Source organism: Pteronotus mesoamericanus, unplaced genomic scaffold, assembly GCF_021234165.1.
Source record: "Pteronotus mesoamericanus isolate MK-2021 breed Mesoamerican mustached bat unplaced genomic scaffold, CSHL_Meso_final scaffold_85, whole genome shotgun sequence".
Lineage (NCBI taxonomy): Eukaryota > Metazoa > Chordata > Mammalia > Chiroptera > Mormoopidae > Pteronotus > Pteronotus mesoamericanus.
The window spans coordinates 28900383-28926142 of NW_026555329.1; the positions used below are offsets into that span (position 1 = coordinate 28900383).

A 25760-nucleotide genomic window follows, 5' to 3' on the forward strand; every position below is an offset into this window, starting at 1 on the left:
AACTGTAGAGCCTTTTTTTGGGGAAAGAAACCATTTAGCAGTCCTGTTGTAAAACCAGTAGTGATTATATATAAAGAAAAAGTGTAATGTCAGTGGATAGCTCTATATTCAAAATATAGTGGTTTGCTCTATATTTTTGTTATGGGATTGGATCCCTAAAACATACGTGTCTTGCTACTTGTGACTGCCTGCTAAGGAAGGAAAAAAGTATGATTCGACTTGGGCAAATTTGTCTGTCGAAATTCAAGAACACCTACATCTCTCAAATTTCTATTTTATTTCTCTCTAAATAAAGTACCTGATTATTCTTTTCATCTCTTCCTCAAAACTTCTTCTCAGATTCTTTTCGAGACGAATAGTCAAATGACTCAGTATCACAAGTTTTACCTTTATAAGGGATACTTTGATTTTAGCAATATTGCTTATTTTTAATTAAAGATTAAAAGTTAACCCTGCTGCATGAAATTTGGGGAATCCACATACTAGAGATATATAGAGTGAATACATTCTTAATAGAGGGGAAAGATACTTCCTCTGTCTTTTCCCAGACACAGACAGTATACGATTGGGAGAAAGGCTATAGATTTGTTGCATTTCATATCATTCTCTGGACGTTAGTGTTCTTGTCATCAGTATTCCACATTCTCTATCAGATGCGTTATGCATTGATCCTTGGAAAATGTAGTTATCTTCTAACTTGTTAATGTTTCCAAAGGGGCTGTCTTCCAGAATTCTTCAGCAGGCAAGGTCTAGTATTGGGGGCTATCTCCTCTCTCATCATCAGATACTCCCTTGTATGTCATTTAGGATTGTTGCAATCATAAGTGCTGAACTGCTACATGCAATTAAATACCTTCAACAAACAATGTACACATATAACATGTTTGCCAGATTCCAACTTTCTAAAATAAATGCACATTAGTTAAAACAAATAGTTTGTAATTTCTGATATAAGAAAGAATGCATAAACACTAGGTAAAACCATTGGTAGAAAGCACCAGTTTTATTAGTCTTCCCCACTATCCTGAACGCAACCACATTTTACCTCATTGTGTTAACAACCCTGATAATTTCTAGGCTTGAACAATTTGATTTTGGACATGGTTTTCAAAACCAATTTCAAGTGGAAATATTCTTTCTGAATTTGTGTTCACCTGGAATTAACTGGAAATATATATTGTACATTTTGGATTCTTGTTACAAATAGAGAAGTAAATATAAAAGTAATAATAGAATGACTTTTCCATGCAACACTGTATTTTAAAGGTTGCAAAGGACAATTTTTTCTGTATTTAAAAACTGGTATATAACTTGAAGTTATTAGATTCATAAATTATAAAAGATTTTAATTTATGCATATTAAAACTTATTCCCAGTTGTGTTACCATCAATATTTAACTAATTATTAATAAAAAGTGAGGGCAAAGGGAACTAGACATTGAGTTTAATAAGCTCAGGAGCATAAGCCGTTTTGCTTAACCAGGAAGTTACAGCTTTCTACCCCAGGGGATCATAGCATTGCTCCGACAAGGGGATTGACACTCCTCCCTCTCCGCCCCCACCCCACCCCCAGCTGTTGGCAGAGGTGGGGTGGGCATAGAGGGAGGTGCTGGACAATAGAGGCCTGTCAGTCTAGCTAGGGGTGTGGGCCCATCCAATGCCTGCTAAACGCTGAGAAATTGATGGGTCATTTTGAAAAAGTACCTGATCCATCTCAAACCCAAACTAACATAATCCCAGGAAAACAAAGAAGCTCGCTCTCCCCTCCCCACTGCCCCCGTTGTTTGTGACCTGCGCTCATACCGTACTCTCACGTTCTCTTTCCACAGCCACGTAGCCTTAACAGCCACGTGGCGCATGGCCATGCGTACTCCACAAGCAGGCTCCAGGAGGGAGCCTGAATCCTGCAGCGCAACGACGGACTGCGGCTGGAAACACGTGCTAAACTGGCCGAATACTGACTGGGTTGTATTTTAATATGGAGCAGAAACTCTGGACACTGACTTTTGCCTTGGCCTTGCTGAGGACACAGTTGAGCATTTTCCATGCTGGAACAAATGGAGATGGGATATTAGGAAGTACAGAGGGGAACCCCCTTAATTTTATGTCATCAATAAAGTTTATCACAAGGCCCCACCCTCCCAGGCAGGTCTCAGGAAATTCTTTTCCTTGTGACACCACAAGAACTCGTCTTCCATCAATAACAGATTGTACTTTATTATTTTTTTTACATAATACACAAATATTTTTAAATGGTTTCTAGCTTTGAGATGCAGTTAATATATAACATTGTTTAAATGTATATGTTTGAAAGGACTGTCACAAAAAATTTAGTTATCCGTCTATCATCTCACATGGAATGTTTTGTTTTGTTTTGTTTTGGTGGTAGGAGCTTTTAAGATCTTTTCTCTTAGCAAGTTTCAAATATGCAATACAGTAGTGTTAATGCACTGTATATTTTTAATCTTTTGACTAATAAATTTAAAAGGCTTTGTATTTCTGATAGAATGAATGTTAACTACATAGTTTCAGTAGGTATAAAAATAGAGCCATGAGACAAGTATTGAAGTTATTTTTGTTTTCTTTTGTGTTTAGCATTCATTTCCTTTTGCATTTCAGAACTCTTGGAATTAAACAGAACATCAATCTTTCATAGCCCTTTTGGATTTCTTGATCTCCATACAATGCTGCTAGATGAATATCAAGAGAGACTCTTCGTGGGAGGCAAAGATCTTGTGTATTCCCTCAGCTTGGAACAAATCAATAACGGCTATAGAGAGGTATGAAAATATCAAACTGCATTTCAAGAAGGAAAGAAAAGGGGTCAGGGAGATATTTTCTTGCATGGGTGTTATTTGGGTTATTTTTTATTACCTGAGTGATGCTTTTATTGAAAAAATAAAGTATTCATTAAAATGAAATCATCTTGAGAAATGTTTATAAATTGAGAATACATAACCTTGAACTTTCGAGCACTGATCTCTCTATTTTCAGAAGACCTCAGATAGGTGCATCTGACATTCCTTTTGCATAATGTCACTTGTCACCACATTCCTTGCCCTGAGACTTGGAATGGGAACATGCTGATTTACCAGCAGTCCCTGTAGGTTCTATTGTGCCTCAAATCCCAGCCTGAAGAAATATGGATATGTGATCTCAATACAACTAATTCATGGACTTCTGTTGGTTAATATCACTAATTCAGGTGGATGGTCCTTAAACTAGGTGGATTAAAGTATATATTAAAATAGGTAAGTGCCCAATATTTTTGAGAAAAGATTAGCTATGGTAAGAAAAATAGTTTGTATAGTTTATGCTTATGCAGAGTTAAAATGAGCTAAGTTTTTTTCAGGCCCATATCAACCTTACATAAAACATGTAGAAATATTTAGACCATCGTATTTTTTGGCATAAATGTATGTATTACACAACATATTTTCTTTGTAATTTACTTATTGCTATGTTTGTCAAAATGATTGATGTCCATATTTTTAAGTCATTTAAAAACAGTTTATGATGAAAAGCATCATTCCTTCATCCCTTCCAGTTCCTTATCCTTACAAAAAATCATTTAAAATTCATTTATTGTTTCTCCTGGTACTTACCCACGTATTCCTAAATGAAATTTGTTTACCGTGTTTTCTTGGTACCATTGATTTTAGACACTCTCTGTTGATTTTCTGCTAAAGAAGAAGAGTTTCCTTTTCTTGCAGCTCCTCTAGCTAGGCTCTGTGCTCTGCAGCACTTCACCATCAGTCCCTGAGTGTAGCTGTACTGCAGGGTTCAGGTAAGGAATAGTCATTGACATTATTATAACTAGGAAATGAGATCACGCTTCTTTCTTGATCTTCTTTTGCAATTTTCTTATTTTTCCTGGGATTAAATATTATCTCATTTTTATTTGTTTACACTTTTATATTACTTTCACTAATTTTTTTTTTTTACACCAAACTCTGCCAGATTTTTTTTATTCCGCTTAATATGGTAAAAAACACCAGTTTCCATCAGTTCCAAATTTTTGGTTTTTGAATTCGAGATACGCTTCCCGATTTTCTTTTCAACCTGGACTTTAATTTCACCATCATCTTTGTGCATCTTCTCGAGCTCCAACTTGTATATAACCCATGTCTTCTTTTGGGGTGTTTATTCTGACATTTTACCTTCTACCACTTTCTTGAAGAAAGATCCAAAGTAAAATTTTGAGTTTTGTATATTAGAAAATAATATTCTTCAAACTCCCTACACAATTGTTAGATATAAAATTCTAGAATAAAAATCATTTTCTTCAGAATTTTCAGACCCTTGCTTCATTGCATTTAAATTTTCAGTACAACAGCTGAGATGTCTAATTTTAGAATTTTGTATATGACCTGTTTCTTGCTAACCCATTCCTTTAATGCTGACCCTATGAGCACCTGTTTTTGAAATTTCTCTTAGATTTGATCTTTTTTCATCCACTGTGCTGGGATGAAAATGGGCCTACTCAGGGGGATCCCTGTGGCCTTCGCCTCTGGAAAGAATGCATTATTACTTTGATTTTTTTTCTTCTTTTCCTTTTCTCCTTAACCCTCTTTCTAGGACTCCTGTAAGTCAGATGTGTTTTTTACTTTTCATTTTTTTATATTGTTTCAATTATAATTTATAGTTAATATTATTTTGTATTGGTTTCAGGTGTACAGCATAATCAGGTTTTTCTTTTCTCAATTGTCTGGACTTACTGTTTATCATATAGACGTTGAACCATTTCTTCTTATTCTCAGAGGGACCCTAGCCGTCAGTTTCTGAGAATTTTTGAAATTTCCTTCATGAATCGGCTTGCTTAAATGGCTCCCTTCGCCTTCCAGGCATTTAGATTTTAGCTTTTTATTGTACAAAGCCAGTCAACACTTGTCCATTTGTTGAACTTACAAAATGTTGCTGGTATTTCTTTGGCAACTCTATTTAACTTCTATTTGTCCTTTTTTTGATTGTCTTTTTACTTTTGTTTTAGTAGTCACAAGATGGAAGGGAAGCACATATTGTCTTTCTAACTCCTTTCTGTCTTTAATTTTATTTTCTTTGTAGTTCTCAAAAGAGAGGATTGATCTCTCTCTCTCTCTTTTTCTCTACAGACAACACACACACAAGTCCTTACTTAACACTGTCAGTTGGTTCCTGAAACTGTGGAGAAAAGACATACAACGAAACCAGTTTTACTGGAGGCTAATTGTTTTAAATAGAGTTAAGTTCCTATGGCATCACATCAACGTTGTAATGAAATGGTATAATTTGAGGACCTGCTGTGTGTGTGTGTGTGTGTGTGTGTGTGTGTCTGTAACCATACCGAGAAGATATAATTTAGCGGATCTGACACCCAGAAGATTAGGAATCTGCATTAAGGAAGTAACACATATATATGTTATATACACAACCATATACACATGTCTCTGAGACCATCAATGACCTTCTTCTTCCAGTCAAATTTACTGCTTTTTTTCTCTCCTTCCTTGAATGGTCTTTTCCCCAGTAACTGTAGTGTTCACCATATGGCTTTCTTCTTTTTCTCCCAGACCATCTACACACTCTGAGCTTGTGTGAGGGAATATCTAAGCTAAGTATCATAAATGTGAAGGCCATAGAATAGTCTTTGTTATGGAACGAATTGTGTCTCCTCAAACTCCCATGTTTAAGCCCTAATTCCCAATATCACAAAATATGACTGTATTTGGCTATAGGGCCTTTAAAGATGTGATTAAATTCAAATTAGCCTGTTAGAGTGGGCCCTAATCTAAGCTGACTGATGTCCTTATTAAGGGAGGAAATTTTGGCACATAAAAAAGCATCAAGGATGTACAGCCACAAAGGAAGTACCATTTGAGGACAGAGAAGGCAGCCATTTGCTAGTTAAGGAGAGAGGCCTCAGAAAAAACCAATCCTGCTGAAACCTTGATCTTGGACTTCCAACCTTGAAAATACAATAAATTTCTGTTGTTTAAGCCACCCAGTCTGTGGTAATGTTGTGACAGCCCTAGCAAACTAATACAGTCCCCATGTTAAAGTTGTGAGTATGTGAATGCTGAAAGATCCTTCAAGGGATCTGATACCCGGAAGACTGAACATCTGCAACAGGGAAGTAGTTCTTAATAGTTGTCCTTGGATCAGGCTCCTGTAACTCTCCCAGGGTTGGTACCTGGAATCCACCTGTATAACAGTCTTTCAAGATGAGTGTATGTGCACAAAATCTCTTAACAATTTTCCTGAGCTGTTTTTCCCTAAGTGGAATGAAAACCCAGAGATAGCAGCTTTCCACTCTAATGTGATTCTCCTTTAGAGTGGAGGAAATTGAATCGCCTGCTTATTCTCTTTTATTGTTTTGGCCTAATTGTACCTTCAGGCCTTTAATGCTGGAAAGACTGGCTTTTATGGAGGAAATGACCTGTGAAAACTGTGTAAGGGTATGAGACCTGAAGAGTGATGGGGTTTTATGAACTGCCTCTTAGGGAGCTAAATAAAATAGTGTGGCCATTGAGGCTCCAGGGCGCCATCCAGCAAGGATGAAGCCACGCAGATTATTAAACTGAATAACTTGCTTGCACTCGAGGGTAAATCCTCATTTTGTGGGGCCTGAAGTGTATACGATTTGGCGGACTTCTTCAGGAAATATAATTAATTCAAACTTCTGCATTTCAAAATTGCTAAGGCCCCTCCTAGAGCCATGAAAGAGTAGGTGCCAGTAAGGGGTCTGGGGCTTAAGCTCTGGGACTATAAAATAAGCTATAAAATATTTATAACGTAATGGAGAAGAGATATATAAATGTCATATACATGCAGATGTCATGTACATATATATGTCATATATATTTCAGAGATAGCATGTAACTCAGTAAAGGTTCAAATAAAATGCTAAGAAAATATACATAAACCAGGACTTGGAGTTTCCTGGAGGAGATGTAATTTAAGTTGGATTCTGAATAATAGTTGGACTTCTGATCCAGACATATTGGTAGTGGGAATAGAGTGAGTAGGGGGAAGGACAGAAATTTTGGGGTGGTTTGAAAGAATGACTGACATCCTTGGCTGAAGTAAATAGATGAAGTGAGGGCATGTGGGTGGGAACAGGGTACAGAGTGAGAGTTAAAGATGGAATTGTGTTTGGGACCAGATCCTGAAGAATAATAATGACCATTACATTGTTGAAACCAATCTTCTAGGCAATGCAGGAACCAGTGGGAGATTCTGAATATGTGCATAACATAATTAGAATTGTAGCTTAGTGTGATTGTTTTAGCAGCAGCATGTTGGATAAAAAAAAGAGGAGAACAGATCCAGGAAACCAGGTAGCAGTTAGAATTTCAAGCAGGTCCATGTCTCTTAGCAGACTATGCTCTTCCCACTACATCACATTATTGAGAACCAGGTTATTGCATTGGTGTGAACTTCATGTCTCCCAAATTGGCCTTCAGTGTACCATTAGTTCTGCCTTTTGTTATGAGGTCTTTCTTTCCTTTTGGTTCTTATTCCCTTTACATAACTACAGTTTCCCTCAGTAATGGTTAAGAAACAAATGGAGCAGTTAGATGTTGGTGATAGTGATGAACAAAATCACTGACTAGTAGGAGAAGAAATTGTGTCCCCCCCTTGTTTACTTATGACAAAGGCTGAGAGCCCAGGATGTCCTTTTGGGTTGGCCAAAATGTCCGTTACTTTTTTTCCATAAAATAAAAGACACATTTTTCATTTTTACCAATAACTTGATTGATTTGGATTGTTTTGAATATGTCTTGCTGTTGACTTCTAGTGGGTAGACGCCAGGGGCGCTGCTAAACATCTTCCAGTGCATAAGACAGCCCCACAGCAAAGAATTATTGGGCCAAAATGTCAGTAGTACCAAGAAACTTTGCAAACCACTTTTGACATCTTTGGTAAGTCACAGTCCCTTCTCCTTATACTGCACAAATCTTTTTTTTTTTTTTTTTTGCATTTCAGTTTTATTTTTACCTTTCTTGAAATAATAAAGCATTATATGCTGAAAATGTTGTGTATTTTCTTCCATTTCCAACTCTAAATTGAGTGCACAAAACATTTGCCAATTTTGATAGTTTGGTTTTTTTTAATGCACACCGATATGACAGCTGTCACAACACAATCTAACAAAATTGTTCCAAATGAAGTTAAAGACAACCAAGCACTACTAGAACCATTGTACAGAAAAAATGTAACAGACTTTTTGGTCAACCCAATAGTATTCAACCACAGGTAAGAGTAGCTTGTTTGTGTTCTGTCTATATAGCCCTGTGTAATGTGTGCCCATTTGAAAATTACTAAGACTTTCTAATAAACAATTCAAAATTATTAACTAGTTTGAGGTATACAATTTTTTTTTATTTCACAAAGAAAGCACAAGTGAATGTTTGTTTATTTGAGCTATAATTTATGTGACTCTATAGAATACTCCATATTTAGCAATGAACTATTTAAAACAAATTTTCACCCATACTTTTTCTGTTTCTAAATTTCAGCTCTTTTCCCTACAATTATCCTCACCATAATTATTTTAAGCTAAAAATTGCACTGCTTAATTCAGATATCTGTAGATAGAGCTCTGTTAAACACATGTTTATAAAATACTTATACTTTCTCATTTATTGAATTTGATTGCATCAAAAATGAAAAAATGTATTTTAGAATTTAATTTTTTATTGAGTGGGAGAAAGGCATTAAACTGTAATTTGTACATAATTAGCAGGTGGTATTTCATATTAATGATAGCAGTTGAGTAAATTTCATCCATTAAAAGGGCATGTGTTGGGCCAATAATATTTGTGTAGTTGTAATGTTGTTTTAATTCAAATGCTTTGGAGTATCAGCATTCCAAATACAAATTGTGTCTATAATCCAAAAAATTATAAGTCTGGCATATAAATTACTTTAATAATGACAGTCATTATACGGAGTATAAAAGCATAAACACTAAAAGGATAATATGTGTCAAGTTAAAGACTACCACTTATAAACCATTAGGATTCTTAATGTGTTATATTTAAAATATACTCTTTGCAAGCAGCACTCTGTGGCAGATAATCAAAACTGTCTGACACAATTTGAGCTTGCTCTAACAACAAAGTCTAACCTATTCAGGTGCTCTCTCCTCTATGAGACAAACCATTCTACAGACTTATGGAGTGTAAAAAATAAAATAAGATATATTCTCTCAATTAAATGGTATTTATAGGACATAATTAATATATACATTGATGGACACTGGTACTGTGTACTCATATGGAAAATATAGAAAGAAAAACTAAAATATAAACATTTTTATTAGAATAATAAAATTAGGAAGAGAATATTAGATGAAATTATAATAGTGTCTTGGTCACTTAAATGTATTCTATGAAAAGAGACTTATTTTAACCGAATGATTGTGTTATTTGCTCAGTCCCTCCACCCCCACATCTAGCCTAATGTTATTATTTTAAATATAAAGAGAAACCATCTTCCTTTAGATAGTAAACTTATTTCTTTGTTATTCACTTGTTCTTGCTCTATTAAATCTCTGTATTTCAAAACTACTTGTAAAATAGGTTGTTAAATCATACATCCTGGTGTAATGCTGAGGCTCAATAGAGAGTCCAGAAAAAAAATTACTTTGTAATTATTTTTTATTTTTCTCCTTTGAGATATAAATGAATAGTAAATGACTTTTTAATATGCATTGAAACAATTAAATTATTTTGTAAGTATTGTGATGAAATGATGTGTATTTAACTTTTGCTATTTTGCACCTTTTTGGTGCAAAGTATTTAGAAATATAATTACACCCTGTTGTTTAATTACCTTTACAAATGTTTTGTGAAGAACAAATATGTTAATTTTATGGGTTTTGTTGATGCTAAACTCTGAAGCAGAACCAAAAGAAATCCTGACTGCCAAAAAAATGAAGAAAATAATTTTCCTTACTACCTTTCCTTACTAACGTTTGCACATGATGGCTTTAAAATAACTACGTTTCCAGTGAGGTCTTTTTCTCTCATTTTTTCTCACCTGAGTGAACATTTGAATTCAATTCTGAGGCTGTTAAATTTTGTTTTAAACAAACCACACTAGCCCTGGCCAGATAGCTAAGCTGGTTAGAGCATTGTCTTGATACGCCAAGGTTGCAGGTTCAATCCTTGGTCAGAAAACACATAAAGATCAAACAATGAATGAATAAGTCAATGTTTCTCTCTCTCTCTTTCTCTCCCTCTCTCTGTCCCCTTTCTCTTTCTCTTTCATACCCTCTCTCTCTCTCAAATCAATCAATAAATAGAAATTTAAACAAACCAAACTAATACAACAAAAACAAAACGAGTAAATCTATAATTACATTGTTCCTTTGGAGAGTTCTAAAATGTGTTGGACTTTATAACGGTGAGTGTTCATAGTTCAATCTTTTATCTCTCTAGCTTTCATTTACCCGAAGTTATTCAGTTAAGATACTTTTGTCTGCCCTCAGAAATCCTACCAGTGTTTCAAAGCATAGATTATTGCTATAATCCTATAAGATTTTCTTCCTATAGGATTAAACTGGAAGTTACTTTTCTCATTCATTTGACAGCAATTACAGCATTTTCATGTCAATGAATCTTATTTCTCAAACTTTACTGTAATCTCCTTTAGTGAATTGACTTTTTAAATAATGTGCTAAAGATATGTTGATTAACACAAGTTAATCAATAGACACTGAATAAGCAGTGACTGCATTTAAGGCATTGTGCCAGGTAGGTATTAGTGGGGATACAGAAGTAAGTCACTGCTTCGCCCTCTGTAATTTATAATCTAATAAGAGAGCTAAACTTAAGTATACAGATCATTGTGGCCTAGGTAGAGAGAGTAAGAAAAACAATATAGAGAGTCAAAGGAAGTAAAAATATTATATAAAAAAAGTTATCAGGAAAGGTTTTATTGTGAAACACTTTGTAAAATGTGCCGAAAGAATAATTTTGTTATTCCTAACGCAGCCATCATTTATTGGGTTTGCTTCTAGAAACAACACATTCTGACAATCCTAGAAAAGCCTTATATTTCTTCACCATTATGTTACATATTATCCTTCCTTTCTGTCAAGAGCTGTGAATCGTCTGAGGTTTTCTCTCTCTTTCAAGACAAGTTAGCCTGTCATAGTTTTACAGATGCTGGCAGAAAACATAAGGCTCCTGGGTCAGAGACAAAGGACTTTATTACTCAAGCATAGCCCATAGCATATTTCTGTCCCCTCCTCAAGTCCCAGAGGGCATGAGGCCTAGCAGTCTAGGTAAATGCTGCATGTACAGTGAATATGTGTTACACAAAATTGACCAACCTCAAGCTTAGAAACTCCCAACCTTGTAAAGGGGCTGCTAGCAAACATGTCCAGCCTTTGCCCAGAGGGAGACATTATCTTTATTATCCTGGTCAGGAAACAAATCTTTCATCTGCCCTGGGAGGAGATTCTATCTTTATCTTCCAAGGCTGTTTAAAAAGACAGTGTGGAGCAAAAGTAGATATGTAGAAATGCTACAGAGAATTGTCCTGAAACAGTCAAACAAACCTGGAAATAACCATTATGAAGCAGTGATTTAGGAGAACATATGACTCTATTTTGAGGTTTGTTTTTGTTGTCCTGGATACTATTTCATCACTGAAAAACTGAACTTTGGTGTATTTTTCCAAATAATTGATTAAGTTATCTAATATATTGAAATTGTGGAAATCTAGTTTAAAATATTATTTTCATAATGATGAAAAATAAGTAAGAAGGGATGCTAATATTCTAAGAAGGAAGAGCCCTGCATTTCATAAGTTATGTATGTTAAGAATATAAAGCGTTATTCTGAATTACAGATGAGGTACTCTCTAATTTATTCAAAGCAATAAATGAATTAGTCATGAAAACCTTTACAATGATAGATGATCCTAAAATGAATTTGTATTTTCCTTACACACACACGTTTTCTAGCATATCCTTTTGAATAATTTATATACCCACAGTAAAATCATAATTCCAAAACCAAACTGAATTTCAAGTTAGAACAGATTTCAAAATTATCTGAGAAAACCCTACCTCTTGGTGCAAGAATTTTTTTCTAAAATAATGAATCAGTAAAGTTTGTAAATTCTACAGCTCCTGTTCCAGGATCCCTGCTCTACAGTGGTATTAGTGATTCTCCTCAGGCTAACGCAAGGCTGCACCTGAACCTGACACTGTTGTATTTATGTGATATTTTTTTCTGAATCATCCATAATCCACTGATGGATTCACTGCTTCAATTAAGAAAATTGATTCTAGGATTTTATGCATGGGATTTGGCTCTTTCGTTGACTTTCTTTTATATCCCTATTTTCTTTTTTTTCTTTTTGCCTTTCTTTTTTCTATCCCAACCTAAATATAAAAGCTCACATGTTTTCATTTAAAAGATTATACACTGCACTACGAAAACAAAAGAACACTTTATGCTGAATATTATTAGTAAGAAATTTAGTGGGGTAGGGGCTACTACTCTAATAAGAACATAAAAGTAACATTATGTGCCTATAATTCAAAGCATAGATTGCTTACTCCTATGATAACAAATGTAATCATTTAAGGATTACCACAATAAAATGCTACTGTCTCCACTTTTGTAAATTCCCAATATTTTTCATGTACCAAGGACTGAATTTGGCTACACAGTGTGTGAGGTAAATGACAAGCCTCTTCCACTTCTAGCATACAAGTGCCTAACCTGATATTTTATGGGGCACAATTTTTAAAAAAGTTTAAATCCTGATCATATATGAGATTCAAACACATATATCATATTTCAAAAACTAAAATACCTACAGGGCAGACTCTGACGCAAATCAGTTCTGTCCCATTGAGAGAAGAGTTTCAGCTCCAGAGGAATGTTGCCACGCAGGAATGCAAGCCTGTTACCTGTCTTCATGTTTTCCTAGAGAAACCAGAAATGTGGGTTTTGATGTAAAATTTCTTACTTTTGAATGTTGGGCACTAATTAAAAATAATTAAATAGTGTGCTCACAAAATAAAAAACACCTTCAATCAGCAACATCTATTATGTGGTTAGATAACCACATATAGTTATAACATGCCTCCTGGCTAGCAGAGCACAGGATGAAATGCTGGTGGGTGGGGGGAAAGGGACATCTGAGACAGATAATAGGAATCTTTGGGGAGCAAATAAGTCACCGTGGAAAAAGAGTCTGACTACTGAATAAGATCTACCGACAGTAAACTTTGACACTGGGTATTAGGAAGCTGTATGTAAGCTCGTCTCAATATAGGCCCTGAGGACCTTTAAGTATCCTGAAAAGGAAAAGGGTTTGTTTTTTTTTAGAAATAGTATCTTGAGAGATCCAGGCTACTTCACTGGGAAGTTTCAATTCTTTCCCCAAAATGTTGACTTGAGAATGGAAGGTGATTGCATACAAAAAAAGAAAAAAAAACCAAAGGGAACCAAACAATAGATTGCTCAATAATCTTGCTCAAAGCAGCCCTATGGGAAAGAGAGGAAGAGAGAACATCTTAGGAGTTCTTTAGGCCAGTGCATGTGGAGCCAAGATGCAGGCCTTTAGAGGTTATGAAGAAAAACTGTAAGGTGTTTTGCTGAGAGCCAGCATCCCGAAAATAGAATTCATCATAACCTTACCAGCAGAACCAGTGAAAGTGTTTCGTTAGCATTGGGTAGGAACTCCATAGAACTCTGCGAGACACAGAAAGGGGCCCGATTGGAGTGTTTCAGTGTAGTAGAGTAGGGTGATTGATCCAGCAGATGGCCTATTAAATTATTAACTAGGAGGCTTACGGTCTTGGAGTACTGGAAACTTTTGGGAACTTAGCAATTGCTACAGTTACTTAAATGGATCACATCCCTTGGTTCCCACCCATGCACCTACTCTGCATTGTGGGGTTGGACAGAGAAATATCCAGTTTTGTAAAGAAGCTCCCGAATAAGACTACTTCCTTGATAAAGTTGTGGTAAGGATTAAGTTAAATGTTGAATCTAAAGTGCTCAGCACAAATTTTAGAAAGCTGGTAATTCCAAGTGTCAGTGAAGATTACTGGTGGAATATAAACATGTTACCATTGTGGAGAGCAATCTGGCACTACATTTGAATTGAATATATGCTTGCTCTAAGGCCCAGGGATTCTGCTTCTGGTTATACATACCAGTGACATTCTTATACAGATGTCAAGGGCTATGTGTAAAGATGCACCAGTGTTTCTTGTGATGGAAATTTGGTGGCCACCTGGGTGTCCATCACTGGGAGAGTAGATAAGAAAATGCATAGGGCGATCCATACCTTGAATATTACAAAGCAGTTAGCAATAGCAGGCTATATGTGTATACAGAACTATGCAGAGTGATTTAAAAACCAAATTTTTAATGAAAAAGAAGAGAAAGACTTTACACACTTTGAAAAATGCCATTTTTATATATGTAAAAAATGCACAAAAAGCAGTAATATACATTTTATAACAATATGTGAAAACAAAAATTAGTACCCAGTAACAGTTTACAATAATTGCCCCTTGGAGGGATGCAAGAAACAGGTTTTTATTTACAAGATTCCAATCTCAGTGCGGCTGAGAGCACTCCTGCTCAGATCCCTTCTCTCCCATGAGACCCAGCACTTCCCTCGCTCCCCAAAAGGCTATGAGCCAAAACTATGCCCAGAAGTTCCCCGTGTCCTTATCTGCTCTTAGCTGTCTGCACAAGCAGGCCTCCAGCCCCTCTGGAGGATGCATTTGTGGGTTTCAGAGTCCCCATCCTCTCTCAGCAGCTCTCTCCTTCAGATTCTAGGGTACGTTGTCCTCAGCATCCGTGTAATGGCTCAGGGAAACATGGGCTGTGTTACACCGGATCGTGGTGGAGTCCAGGGAGGCACACATCTCAAGGGAGTAACTTCTCCCTACATCCTTCAGAGAAGCAGATGTAGCTCAGCATTCCCTGTCACAGTTCAGCTCGAAGCACTTCCCACGAATCTGTGCTTGGTTAGGCAGGTCCCCACAATGCTCCATCAGCTCTCTCCTTACATCCTTTCCTCCAGCCTGCATGGCTGCTACCTCACTACAGACCACATGGCATCTTGCTCCTTACTACCCCAGCCCATGTAGCAGAAAATAACCCTCTCTTTCAGACCACCCTTATTTTAAATGCTCAGCCTGGAACTTCCTATGTGACATCATATCTGACCCTCCTATTATGTGCTACTTTTGCCAATTCCCCTTCTTTTGACTGCCATCTTTAGTCAGGGCAAGAGCTCCCCATGACACAGGTGTATCCCCCTCCCCTGACTATGTCATGAGTCATACTCTCTGAAAGTCATGTACACCTTTTACTGGGCAGCAACACAGCTATTAACTTGCCATTGTTATGCAAAATGTCTTAAACTCTGTATGGTATACTTCTCCCTTTCCCCAATCCAGGGAAATTTGTGAGGGTTTATGCTCTGCTATTTTGGGGGACCTCTGCTGTGCACCCCATTACATTTGCACATGAGTTTAATCATGTGAAAGAAAGGAAAACTAAAATGAAGTTCTTACCACATTGTCTGGCATATGTATAATTAATTCTGTCATTTAAGAAAAAAGACGAACAGAAGCCGTCTGATAAAAGAAAAGAGAATGATAGAGGAGATTTCTTTCATTAAAAATTACATTTCACAGCCGGAAATTTGTGGCATCAGATAACAAGTATTGAATGATTTCTGCTGGTGACCCCAACAAAATGCTAGGTACAATTGGAGATGAAACAAAAATACTTAATGTATTCTTTCTCTCTAAGGAAGAAACCAATGAACTTGAAATATAGTGAAAACTACCTGAAATACAGTGAGAAACTGGTAGGGTTAATGCTTTAAAAAGTAAAACCTATGTGACTCCAAATAGCCTCAGTGAGAAAGAAGAACAAAGTAGGAGGGATCACAATACCTGATATGAAACTATACTACAAGGCCACTATAATCAAAACAGCCTGGTACTGGCATAAGAACAGACACACAGATCAATGGAACAGAATAGAGAGCCCAGAAATAAAGCCATGTCTCTATGATCAATTAATATTTGACAAAGGGGGCAGGTGCATCCAATGGAGTAAAAAATAGCCACTTCAACAAATGGTGCTGGAAAATCTGGAATGGCACATAAGAAAAATGAAACTGGACCACCCACTTACACTATATACCAGAATAAACTCAAAATGGATAAAAGACTTAAACATAAGCTGCGATGCCATAAAAGTCCTAGAGGAAAACATAGGTAGTAAAGTTTCAGACATCCCATGCACCAATATTTTCACCAATATACCCTCTAGGACAAGGGAAATAAAGCAAAAAATAAACAAATGGGACTACATCAAATTAAAAAGCTTCTGCATGGCTAAATAAATCATCACCAAAATGGAAAGGGAAGTCACTCTATGGGAAAACATACTTGCCAATGATTCCTTGGACAAAGGTTTGATTTCCAAAATATATAAAGAACTCATATGACTCAAAACCAGGAAGATAAATAATCCACTTAAAAAATAGGCAAAGAACCTGAACAGACACTTCTCCAAAGAGGACATACAGATGCAAATTAAAACCACAGTGAGATATTACCTCACACCAGTCAGAATGGCAGTCACTACCAAATCAACAAACAACAAGTGCTGGCAAGGATGTGGAGAGAAGGGAGCCCTAGTGCACTGTTGGTGGGAATGCAGATTGGTGCAGCCATTGAGGAAAACAGTATGGAATCTCCTTAAAAAACTAAAAATGGAACTGCCTTTTGATCCAGCAGTTCCACTGCTGGGGATATGCTCTAAGAACCCCATATCACCGATTCAAAAGAACCTATGCACCCCTATGTTTATAGCAGTGTTATTTACAATAGCCAAGAGCTGGAAACAGCCTAAATGCCCATCAGTAAATGAGTGGATCTAAAAACCATTGTACATTTACACATTGGAATACGCAGCAGAAAGAAAAAAGGAGCTCCTACCTTTTGTGACAGCATGGAGGAAACTGGAGAGTATTATGCTAGGGGAAATAAGCCAGGGTGCAAAAGACAAATACCATAGATCTCACCTTTAACAGGAACCTTATGAACAAAACAAACAACGAGCTACATAGAACCAGAGGCATGCAAACAAGAAACAAACTGACAGGCACCAGAGGAGAGGGGGGACGGGAATAAAGGAGGAAAGAAGGGCAAGGGTCTAGTTAAAGACCCAGTATAAATGGCCAATGTACATGGAATACAGGGCGGAGATGGACTGTGGGGGACTGGGCAAAGGGAGAGCAACGGGGGAAAATTGGGACGACTATCACAGAACAAAAGTTTTTTAAAAAAATAAAACCTACATGTGGTGTATTATTAGGTGACACATTATAAATAAGCACTTAGAATCATTAATCTGTTCATGGAGCAAATATTAGTGAGCCCAGCACACATCAAGTTCTGTGCTAAGTGGTAAAAATGCAAAGGGAACTCAGGGAGGTAATCTGACTTAAAGGGATAGGCAGGTTCAAAGGCACACCGGACTGCAGAGGTTTTGTAAGGTAGGTAAGTACAGTGAGGGCTGGTTAAAGTGTGCATGGCCCTTGAAGGGCTGAGACAGGACTTCAACTTTCAAACAGTATGTTGTTGGGGTTTTTTTTAGATAAGGTTTAGCATAAAGTAAAAACTCAAAGGTAGTTGTCTTGATTATACAAATAATGATATAAAGAAGATAGCCTTGCTTTATTCTTTCAGAAATAGAACAAAATGAAAATGTATCGAATTGCAGAAAAAAATGAAATGGTTTTTCAGTGTGGTTTATTTTTATATACAGTTGTATAATAGTACATTATCTTTTATTTCAGATACACTGGCCCAGTACATCACTAAAAATAGAAGAATGCATAATGAAAGGAAAAGATGCAGTAAGTATTATTTATTGTAAAGTAAGCAAATCATCAAATATATCTCTCATTAATCACAAAGGACTGAATCCCTAACTTTTTATTTGCTTTAAAAATCATATATGCAGTTTATGTCAGGAATAAAAATATATATTCCTTATACTAATGTTTATTTTCTATGTAGTTGGGAAGAAACAATTGTAGGTAGTTTTTTAATTTGAGAAAAAGCTCAGCACACTCTGTGAGATTTTCAGTTTAGAAAGTTAGAAAAATCAGAAACAAAAGGAGAAAGCAGAAAAACATTTGAAAGACGGCAGAAGCAGTAGACATGCCTCCTGTGTTCCACAAATATTAAAGGGCCTGTCCTACTTTCAGACACAGCGTCCCGTCTCTCCAGAGCGTCTCTGCGGTGTGTGAGTGAGAAAGGCTGTCAGCAGCACCGTCCCTGTAAGAGTTGCCAGTGCATTAAACTGGAGTGAAAGAGGGACCTTCACCTGCTAGGAATAGCTGGCCAGTGAGGCCACTACACACCTCTGGAGAAAGGCATGCGCATCTCCTTTTGAAAGTTAATTTACCCTGTTTTTCAAGGAGAAAACAAAATACCGTGTACCAACTCAATTCTCCGTAGCAGCTGGGTCACAGCCAAGGAATGAGTCAAGACATTCTTGCAGGCTTGGCCCTCAGCGTGATGCTGACTAATTGAACACACTTGAAGACAATGTCCATATAAGCCCAGCAGAGCCAAAATGTGGTCTAATTGGTTCTCTCAATATGTGACAGCGTCGCAAGGGCTGAAAAGCAGGTGTTTATAGCAACATGAGAATAGAATATTTTCCACACGCCTGGGCAAAATAGATTATTTCAACTATATGGGTCACCATAGAATAAAATGCTGCATGAGTGGGAAATTGAAGAAATAAATATGTGCCCTGGATAATCAGTTCAGTAGTGCTATAACCTGAATCATTTATGGTGAGATCGTTCTGCGGGCTTTTTGTCCTAACATTGTTATATGAGAGACTTTAAAGTTGCAGTCTGTCCTTATAAAATATTACATTTACTGATGATTGCATTATGGCATGTATCAATATCAAAATAATATTTAACATTGAACATTATGTGTATTTCTCTCATAATTTGTTTTAAATGAAAGAGCAATACCTAATTTGCCAACACAATGTTTGCTAGAATTAACTTTAGCCAGGTTGGTTTAAAGGAATTTTAATTTTTTTTCATTCAGCATATTGATTATAAAAGTTGACTAGTGACTAATGTATTAAAACTTTGTTAAGCATGTAATATATATTAGGTAGAGTGTTTAAGTAAGTGGGTAATACAAATATGTAAAAAATAAAGATTCTGTCCTCAAAAATCACACAGCCGAATACCACAGTAGGTAAACTAGAGCTCCTGGGCTAAATGTGGTCTGCTGTAAATAAAGTTTTATTAGAATACAGACATGCATATTCATTTGCATATTGTCTCTGGCTGTGTTCGTGCTATAGCTGCAGAGGTAAGTAGTCACAACCAGAGTGTAAATAGTAGAGATCACATCACTCATCAAGCTAACTATATATACTATGTGATCATTTACAGAAAAAGTTTGCATCCTGGCTGGTGTGGCTCAGCGAATTGAACACCAGACTGAGAACCAAAGGGTCGCCAGTTTGATTCCCAGTCAGGGCACATGCCTGGATTGTGGGCCAGGTCCCAGGAGGGGGCACATGAGAGACAACTGCACATTGTTGTTTCTCTCCCGCTCTTCCTCCTTCCCTTACATTCTGTCCAAAAATAAACAAATAAAATCTTTTTTAAAAAGTTCACGTTTAAAAAGTGTGCAGATCAGTGGACCAGAATCTCAGTGTAATTGCTGTAAAATGTTACTTTTATTGGCTAGCTATCTATTTACTTCAAAATTCTTCATGAAAGTGTTTTGTGTGAATTTATGTTTGAAGATGTGACTTATTTTCCCAAACATTGAACCTCTGTAATGCTCTAAAGTCTGCATATCTTTTCTAATGAGTAAAGAAGCTTTTTCTAATTATTGGTTTTCTGACCTGCTGATTCATTGTTTATATATACTTTTCAAAAAATAACAGCATTGGGAATAACTTAATTACTTAGTGGAACATATTGCCATACAAATCTTTACACTTGAGTAAATTTCCAAAGAATACTTTTTTATTTCTCAGTTGTATACTAGAATTCTTGAAAATGTTTTACCTCCATTATTAAATGTAATTCCTACATTGCTGCTAACAAAAGTGTGCATCCATCACCCAGGTCCCTTCTGCCACTAATTCCTGTACTTTTTTCACCCCTCCCTCTTGCCTCCTTTGGTCAAGGGAGACTTAAACACAAGATTCCTGGGGTCAGGAAAAGCAAACATTAGAAAAATGGATAAACAGTCTACTACCCAATTTCTTCTTTATTTCTACTTTAGAGTGAATGTGCAAATTTTGTCCGGGTTTTGCATCATTTTAATAGGACACACCTTCTCGCCTGTGGCACTGGAGCTTTCGACCCACTTTGTGCCTTCATCAGAGTCGGGTACCATTCGGAGGTAAGGCTCTCTCACTAACTGCTTTCAATAGAAATAATCACTAAAAGAGCTTTGTTTTTAAAGTTAGGTTGTGACATTTCCTTTGAAGACAAAGAAAAACAGCACTTGTGAAATACTGATTCAGTTTGCCTACATCAGGGAAATATTCTCTCAGGGCCTTTAAAATCTTTGTGAGCTGTAAAATTTGTGAACCAATTAATTCTTTATGTACTCATTCAATGAACAATTTGATTTACTTGATTTGTTATTTAAAAATATCTCTTAATATGAAACTCTGTTCTCTATCGTGTTATTATATAAAATTTATTAATGCAACCACCAAACTGGAATGAATATATATGTGAATTTATATATCCATGTATATATAAATAAGTTTATATGAATAAAATCTCTACACATAGTATTTTATAAAGACATGTAATTACTCCTTAGTTAGGTGAGGTGAGGAGGTAGATTTGGATGTGAGCAGAGATTGCAAACTGACAAGCTTAAGTGTGAATGGGTGAGAGCTATGCACCTCTTTCCCCAGACTCCATCACTAGGTAATACGGTATAATGAGAGTGAGTCACAACTGAATTCTGCCACACACATAATGTTTACTGACAAGCAGGCTTGCAGATCAGTCACACAACTTATTTCAACAAATTGGTGAACTTTCAACTCTCATTTATTTTAGGCACATTTTCAGGCACCTTTCATCACAGTTTCACTCTCAAGCATATTAAACAGTACTCTGACATCAGGACCTGTCTCTGAGATTTCATTTAGGCAGAATCGTACCTTCAGATGGGACACAGATGAAACAGAGCTCTACATACTCTGTAGTTCAGCAGCTAGACTCTCTTATCCTTATATCCCAGTTATGAGAGGGCATCCATGACTATGAAATATTCTCAAAATACAAAGAAAAACGTATTTCTCTAGTGAAAAAAATGTGTCTGATACATCTTATACTAGTTAACATTCAGGTGCACATATAATTAACAATATCTGAAGTGTTTACTCTAAGCGGCCTCTGGAGAGAGACCTGATTGAAGTAAGTCATCTGTTAAGTATCCTTATAGGCTGGGTTTTGATTAGCATATTTTAAATGTTAGCTAACCACCCCTAGTAGTAGACTAAAGTTAAGTAGCATGTGCAAACACATCACAGTGCGTTTACTGAATTATTTTAAAGAAACAATACAGATGACATAATAGAACTTTAGATGGAGATGTAGAAGAAAAACAGGTCCAGTGCAAAGTCAGAATATTTGCATATATACCAATATACAAAGCAGTCATATGTATACACATATGCATAGATACAATGTCATACTATATTCATCTGTGGTACAGATATATTGGAGACAAATCTCAGTTTTCATCAATCTGAAAATGCCTTTATTTCATCTTTATTTTTGAAGGATATTTTCTCTGTATATAGGATTCTGGCTTAACAGTTTTTTTTTTTCCTTTAAGCATCTCAAAAAGGCTCATAGTCTTCAAATTCCTTTCTGATGTAAATTCATGTTTCATTCATATATACCTGTTCTATCTACCTACCTATCTATCTATCTATCTATCTATCTATCTATCATCTATCATCTATCTATCTGTCATCTATCTCCCTCCTGAAGAAGAAAGAAGGAATGAGGCAGAAATATTTAAAATAATAGCCAATTTTATATATTTGATAGACTTAAACTTTTAGACATTGTCCTACATATCAGCAAGATTCTGTCAATTTTTATTTAATCTTTTTTCTTTTGCTTTTTGAGTTGGATAGATTCTATTGATTTATTTTCAAGTTCATTAATTCTTTCTTCTGACATCTCTAAAATGCTGTTAAGCCCACCGCATTAATGGTTCATTGTAGATACTGTACTTTTCAGTTCCAGAACATTTACTTTGTATATATTTTTTCATTTCCATACTGAACATTCCCCCCAGTTTTTATTCATAATGAGTATATTTTCCTTGAAACCCTTGAAGATATTTTTAACAATTTTTTAAAAATCCTGTGCTTTAATTTTAACATGTGGGTCAACCTAAAGTAAGCTTGCATTGACTGTTTTTTTTTCTCTTGACTATGAATCACATTTTCTTGACTCTTTACAGGTCCAGTAATTTTTATTGTGTGCTGGACATCATAGATCATATGCTCTCATCCTGGATCATGGTCCTATTATCTTTGAAGAGGGTTGATTTTTATCCTATCAGGCAGTTTACTTGGCTGGACTCAAACTCAGAGCTCTCTTGTAATGTTTGGCAGCCACAAATCTCTTCCAACTCTCCAGCCACTGCTTCTCACTGCTTGTACATGCAGGTCATGTGTCAGCCAAGCATTTAGGAGAGAATCTGCACACAGATTTGAGGGTGCCTCCCTCTGTTTTTGGCTATGTTTCTCACTTTTTTTTAGCTGATCCAGTACTTTACATCTCTGTTCTATGACTTTCTAGGCTAAAAAGTCTCTAGCTTTCTGCTTGATTGTAGCCTTTCCCATAACATGAACTGGTGGTTTCCTTAAGTTAAAAACTGTTCCAAAAAAAACCCCCCAAAACAAACAACTGTTCAGTATTGTCTGTTCAGTAATCTCCAGTGCCTTCAAATAATTTTTTTACATATTTTTACTTAGTTTATCATCATTATCTGTGGGACAGTTAGCTCAATACAAGCTGCATTGTCATGAAAAGAAGTGGAACTCCGCGTAATTCACCGTCACACGCATGATATTGAATATTTTCCTCACGTAATTATCTAAGTATTAAATATGACTGAAAACATGTTTTGAAAAAAAATTCTGTATATAACATAAGAGGAACTTGTGGACATGGTGGTGAAAGCAGTGAGATTTAGTCCCCAAACCCCACTTGGAGACTTGATAAAATTTTATCTGAGAGAATGAGAAATTACAAACTATTATAGGCAAGCCAAATACTTTGATTAAAAAATTTAGAGGCAGACACATGTGGGATAGGTTTGCAGGCATTAGTCTGGTTGGTTCAGGAACAGCAGGACATGAAGCCTGGACAAATTGGTGGAGGACTGAAACGTTAGACAGTGGCGTTCTGTCGTTATTTTACAGATAACATGGAAACCGTGAAGGAGTTGGAGCAGAGTGTTTGATTAACATGACATTAATAATATTTTGGATTGATTCAAGCAGAGAGAGATGAAAGGCAGAGAGAAATTAAAGGATCACGAGGATATTTAATAGTGTTGTCACAATAGCGAAGGACAGGAAGTGTGGAACTGATGTGGGAAGCTGCTCGGCAGGGGAGTTTCTGTAACTTAATATTTTATTCGATGTTGCTGATGAAAGGGTATTTTAAAATTCCATTTTATTTCTTGATTGCGAAGAAAAACAAAGACTTTAACAGCAAGTGGGAGCTAAGAAGGCTGAGTTGGTTTTTGTGAAAACACAAAAAATGTTCAGTATTTCTCAGTTGCAATTTTTTCTACCTCGTTTTTTTTAATTGTATTTTTTCCATTACCATTCAGTCCCTTACCCTTACATCAGTTGTAATTCTTTAATTTCCATGTATAGTTACTTTCAAAAATAATCCTGAACTAGAAGAGTGTGTTCTCAGAATACATTTAATAGCATAATAAATTGAATTATTGAACCCTAGGGAGTTAATGGTCCCTGAAGGAGTCTGCCTCCTCTATCTCTGTCTTATTTTTTTCTCTCACTTGATTTTTCTTTCTACATCTTACCCTTTCACTTTATCAAAATAACTTGGAAAATACCATTATTTAGATGATAGTAGAATGTCTAGGGAATACCAATGTAAACAGATAGAGCAAACAGAGTAGTATAAGGCAAAACAGATTATTGCAAATTCAGAATCACACTTGTAAAAAGAAAAAAAAAACATTTAACAATGATATACAACATCATTAATGCTACAGAGAGGGCAGTTTTGGTAAAGGGAAAAGTAATTACAAAGTAGGAGATTAAGAAGTGACTGGAAAATGACAAAATAATGGTAGGAAATGACCTATTGAATCCAAAAACAGAATTGTTCAAGGAAAGAAATATTGGGGAGGATATAAAAATGTGTATGAGGGTTGAAAGAAGGTTTTCTTTACATAGTAGATACAAAAACTTAAGTTATTTATCAGACCATTTACAAGAGGATATGACCATTTACTTTCTTGGCATTAAAGAGGGGGCAGGTGAGAAGGAGTTTTGTCAAGGAGGGGACTCGGATATTCAGTGAGAGATGTCATTAAAAGTCGGATATAAGGGGCTGTTTTTCAGCAGAGAGACCTGAACTAGAAATGTAGATTTGAGAATAATCAGTGAGGTTGGGGGGTGGGGTGGGGTGTGTGTGTGTGTGTGTGTGTGTGTGTGTCAGAGACAGAGAGAGAGAGACACAGAGACAGAGAGACAGAGAGACAGAGATGGAGACAGGGACAGAAGGCTGAGACCTTTAGGTATGATATCATTGCTTAGGAAGAGAATTTGAGCGCAAGGGAAAGCAGCTGCTGAATACGGCGTGCAGAAAGACCAATGCACTAAGCTTTGAAAGGCTGAGAGAAGAAAACCTTGCGAAGGAGATTAATAAGGAGTAACTAAGAGGGTTAGGAGAGTAGGAGAGTGAGATAGCACAGAAATTAGGGAGTGGGGAGTTAGGATATACATCGCAAAGAGGCCAAGTGCCACTGGACCTAGGAAGTCTTCGGAGACACATATAAGAGGAGTTGCAGTAAAATGTGAATGCAAACCATGGCCTTCTGACATAAAAGATTGAAGTCAGCTTTCTCATGAATCTCTTCTACCTCTTTCTTCATTTCATTATTTTTAATTTTTTTACTGAAGTATAATATAGTCAGTATACAGTATGGGATGTCTTTCTAGATCATTTCCACATATGGAATACCCCTGTGCAACAAGCACCCAGGTTGAATTATTTCTTTTATTTCTATTTTTGTTTAAATTTATACTTTTTTTTCCCTTAGAGGGCATAAACTCTTGAGATTTGTTTGCCTGTGTGCCCTTCTAGTTTAGTCTTTATTTTCAACTTTTTTCCTTTTTATTTCAAAGAACTAGATTTATATCTTTTTTTTAATTCTATCATTCCCTTAATTTAGTTTTGCTTCTTTTGAAGTACTGCATTATGGTTGGTTCTTACTGATTCTGTGGCACATCTTTCAAGAATTTCATTATCTATTCTTCCTTTCTTACAATAACATTGTACTGGATTCAGATGGGATGATTTTTTATTGCTGTATATATAAAATTAGTTTTCCTAAATTTTTACATCAAAGTAGACATCTAGCTTCATAGTCTAGAACCCAGCATTATAGTTTGTTTGAAGTATTA

The 25760-nt window shown here is 36.1% G+C and overlaps 1 protein-coding gene and 1 non-coding gene across 2 annotated transcripts in view; both read left to right on the forward strand.

Moving 5' to 3' along the window:
- SEMA3E (semaphorin 3E) overlaps positions 1 to 25760 on the forward strand; it is a 250607-nt gene that overhangs the window by 143985 nt on the left and 80862 nt on the right. Inside the window, exons 2-4 of the mRNA XM_054563978.1 lie at positions 2620 to 2780; positions 17848 to 17907; positions 20330 to 20449. Of these exons, the coding sequence (XP_054419953.1) occupies positions 2620 to 2780; positions 17848 to 17907; positions 20330 to 20449 (341 nt within the window). The remainder of the gene's footprint in view (positions 1 to 2619; positions 2781 to 17847; positions 17908 to 20329; positions 20450 to 25760) is intronic.
- On the forward strand, positions 9038 to 9163 carry LOC129063573 (small nucleolar RNA SNORA28). Its single transcript, XR_008528361.1, has one exon. It is a non-coding gene; the product is annotated as a small nucleolar RNA SNORA28 (small nucleolar RNA).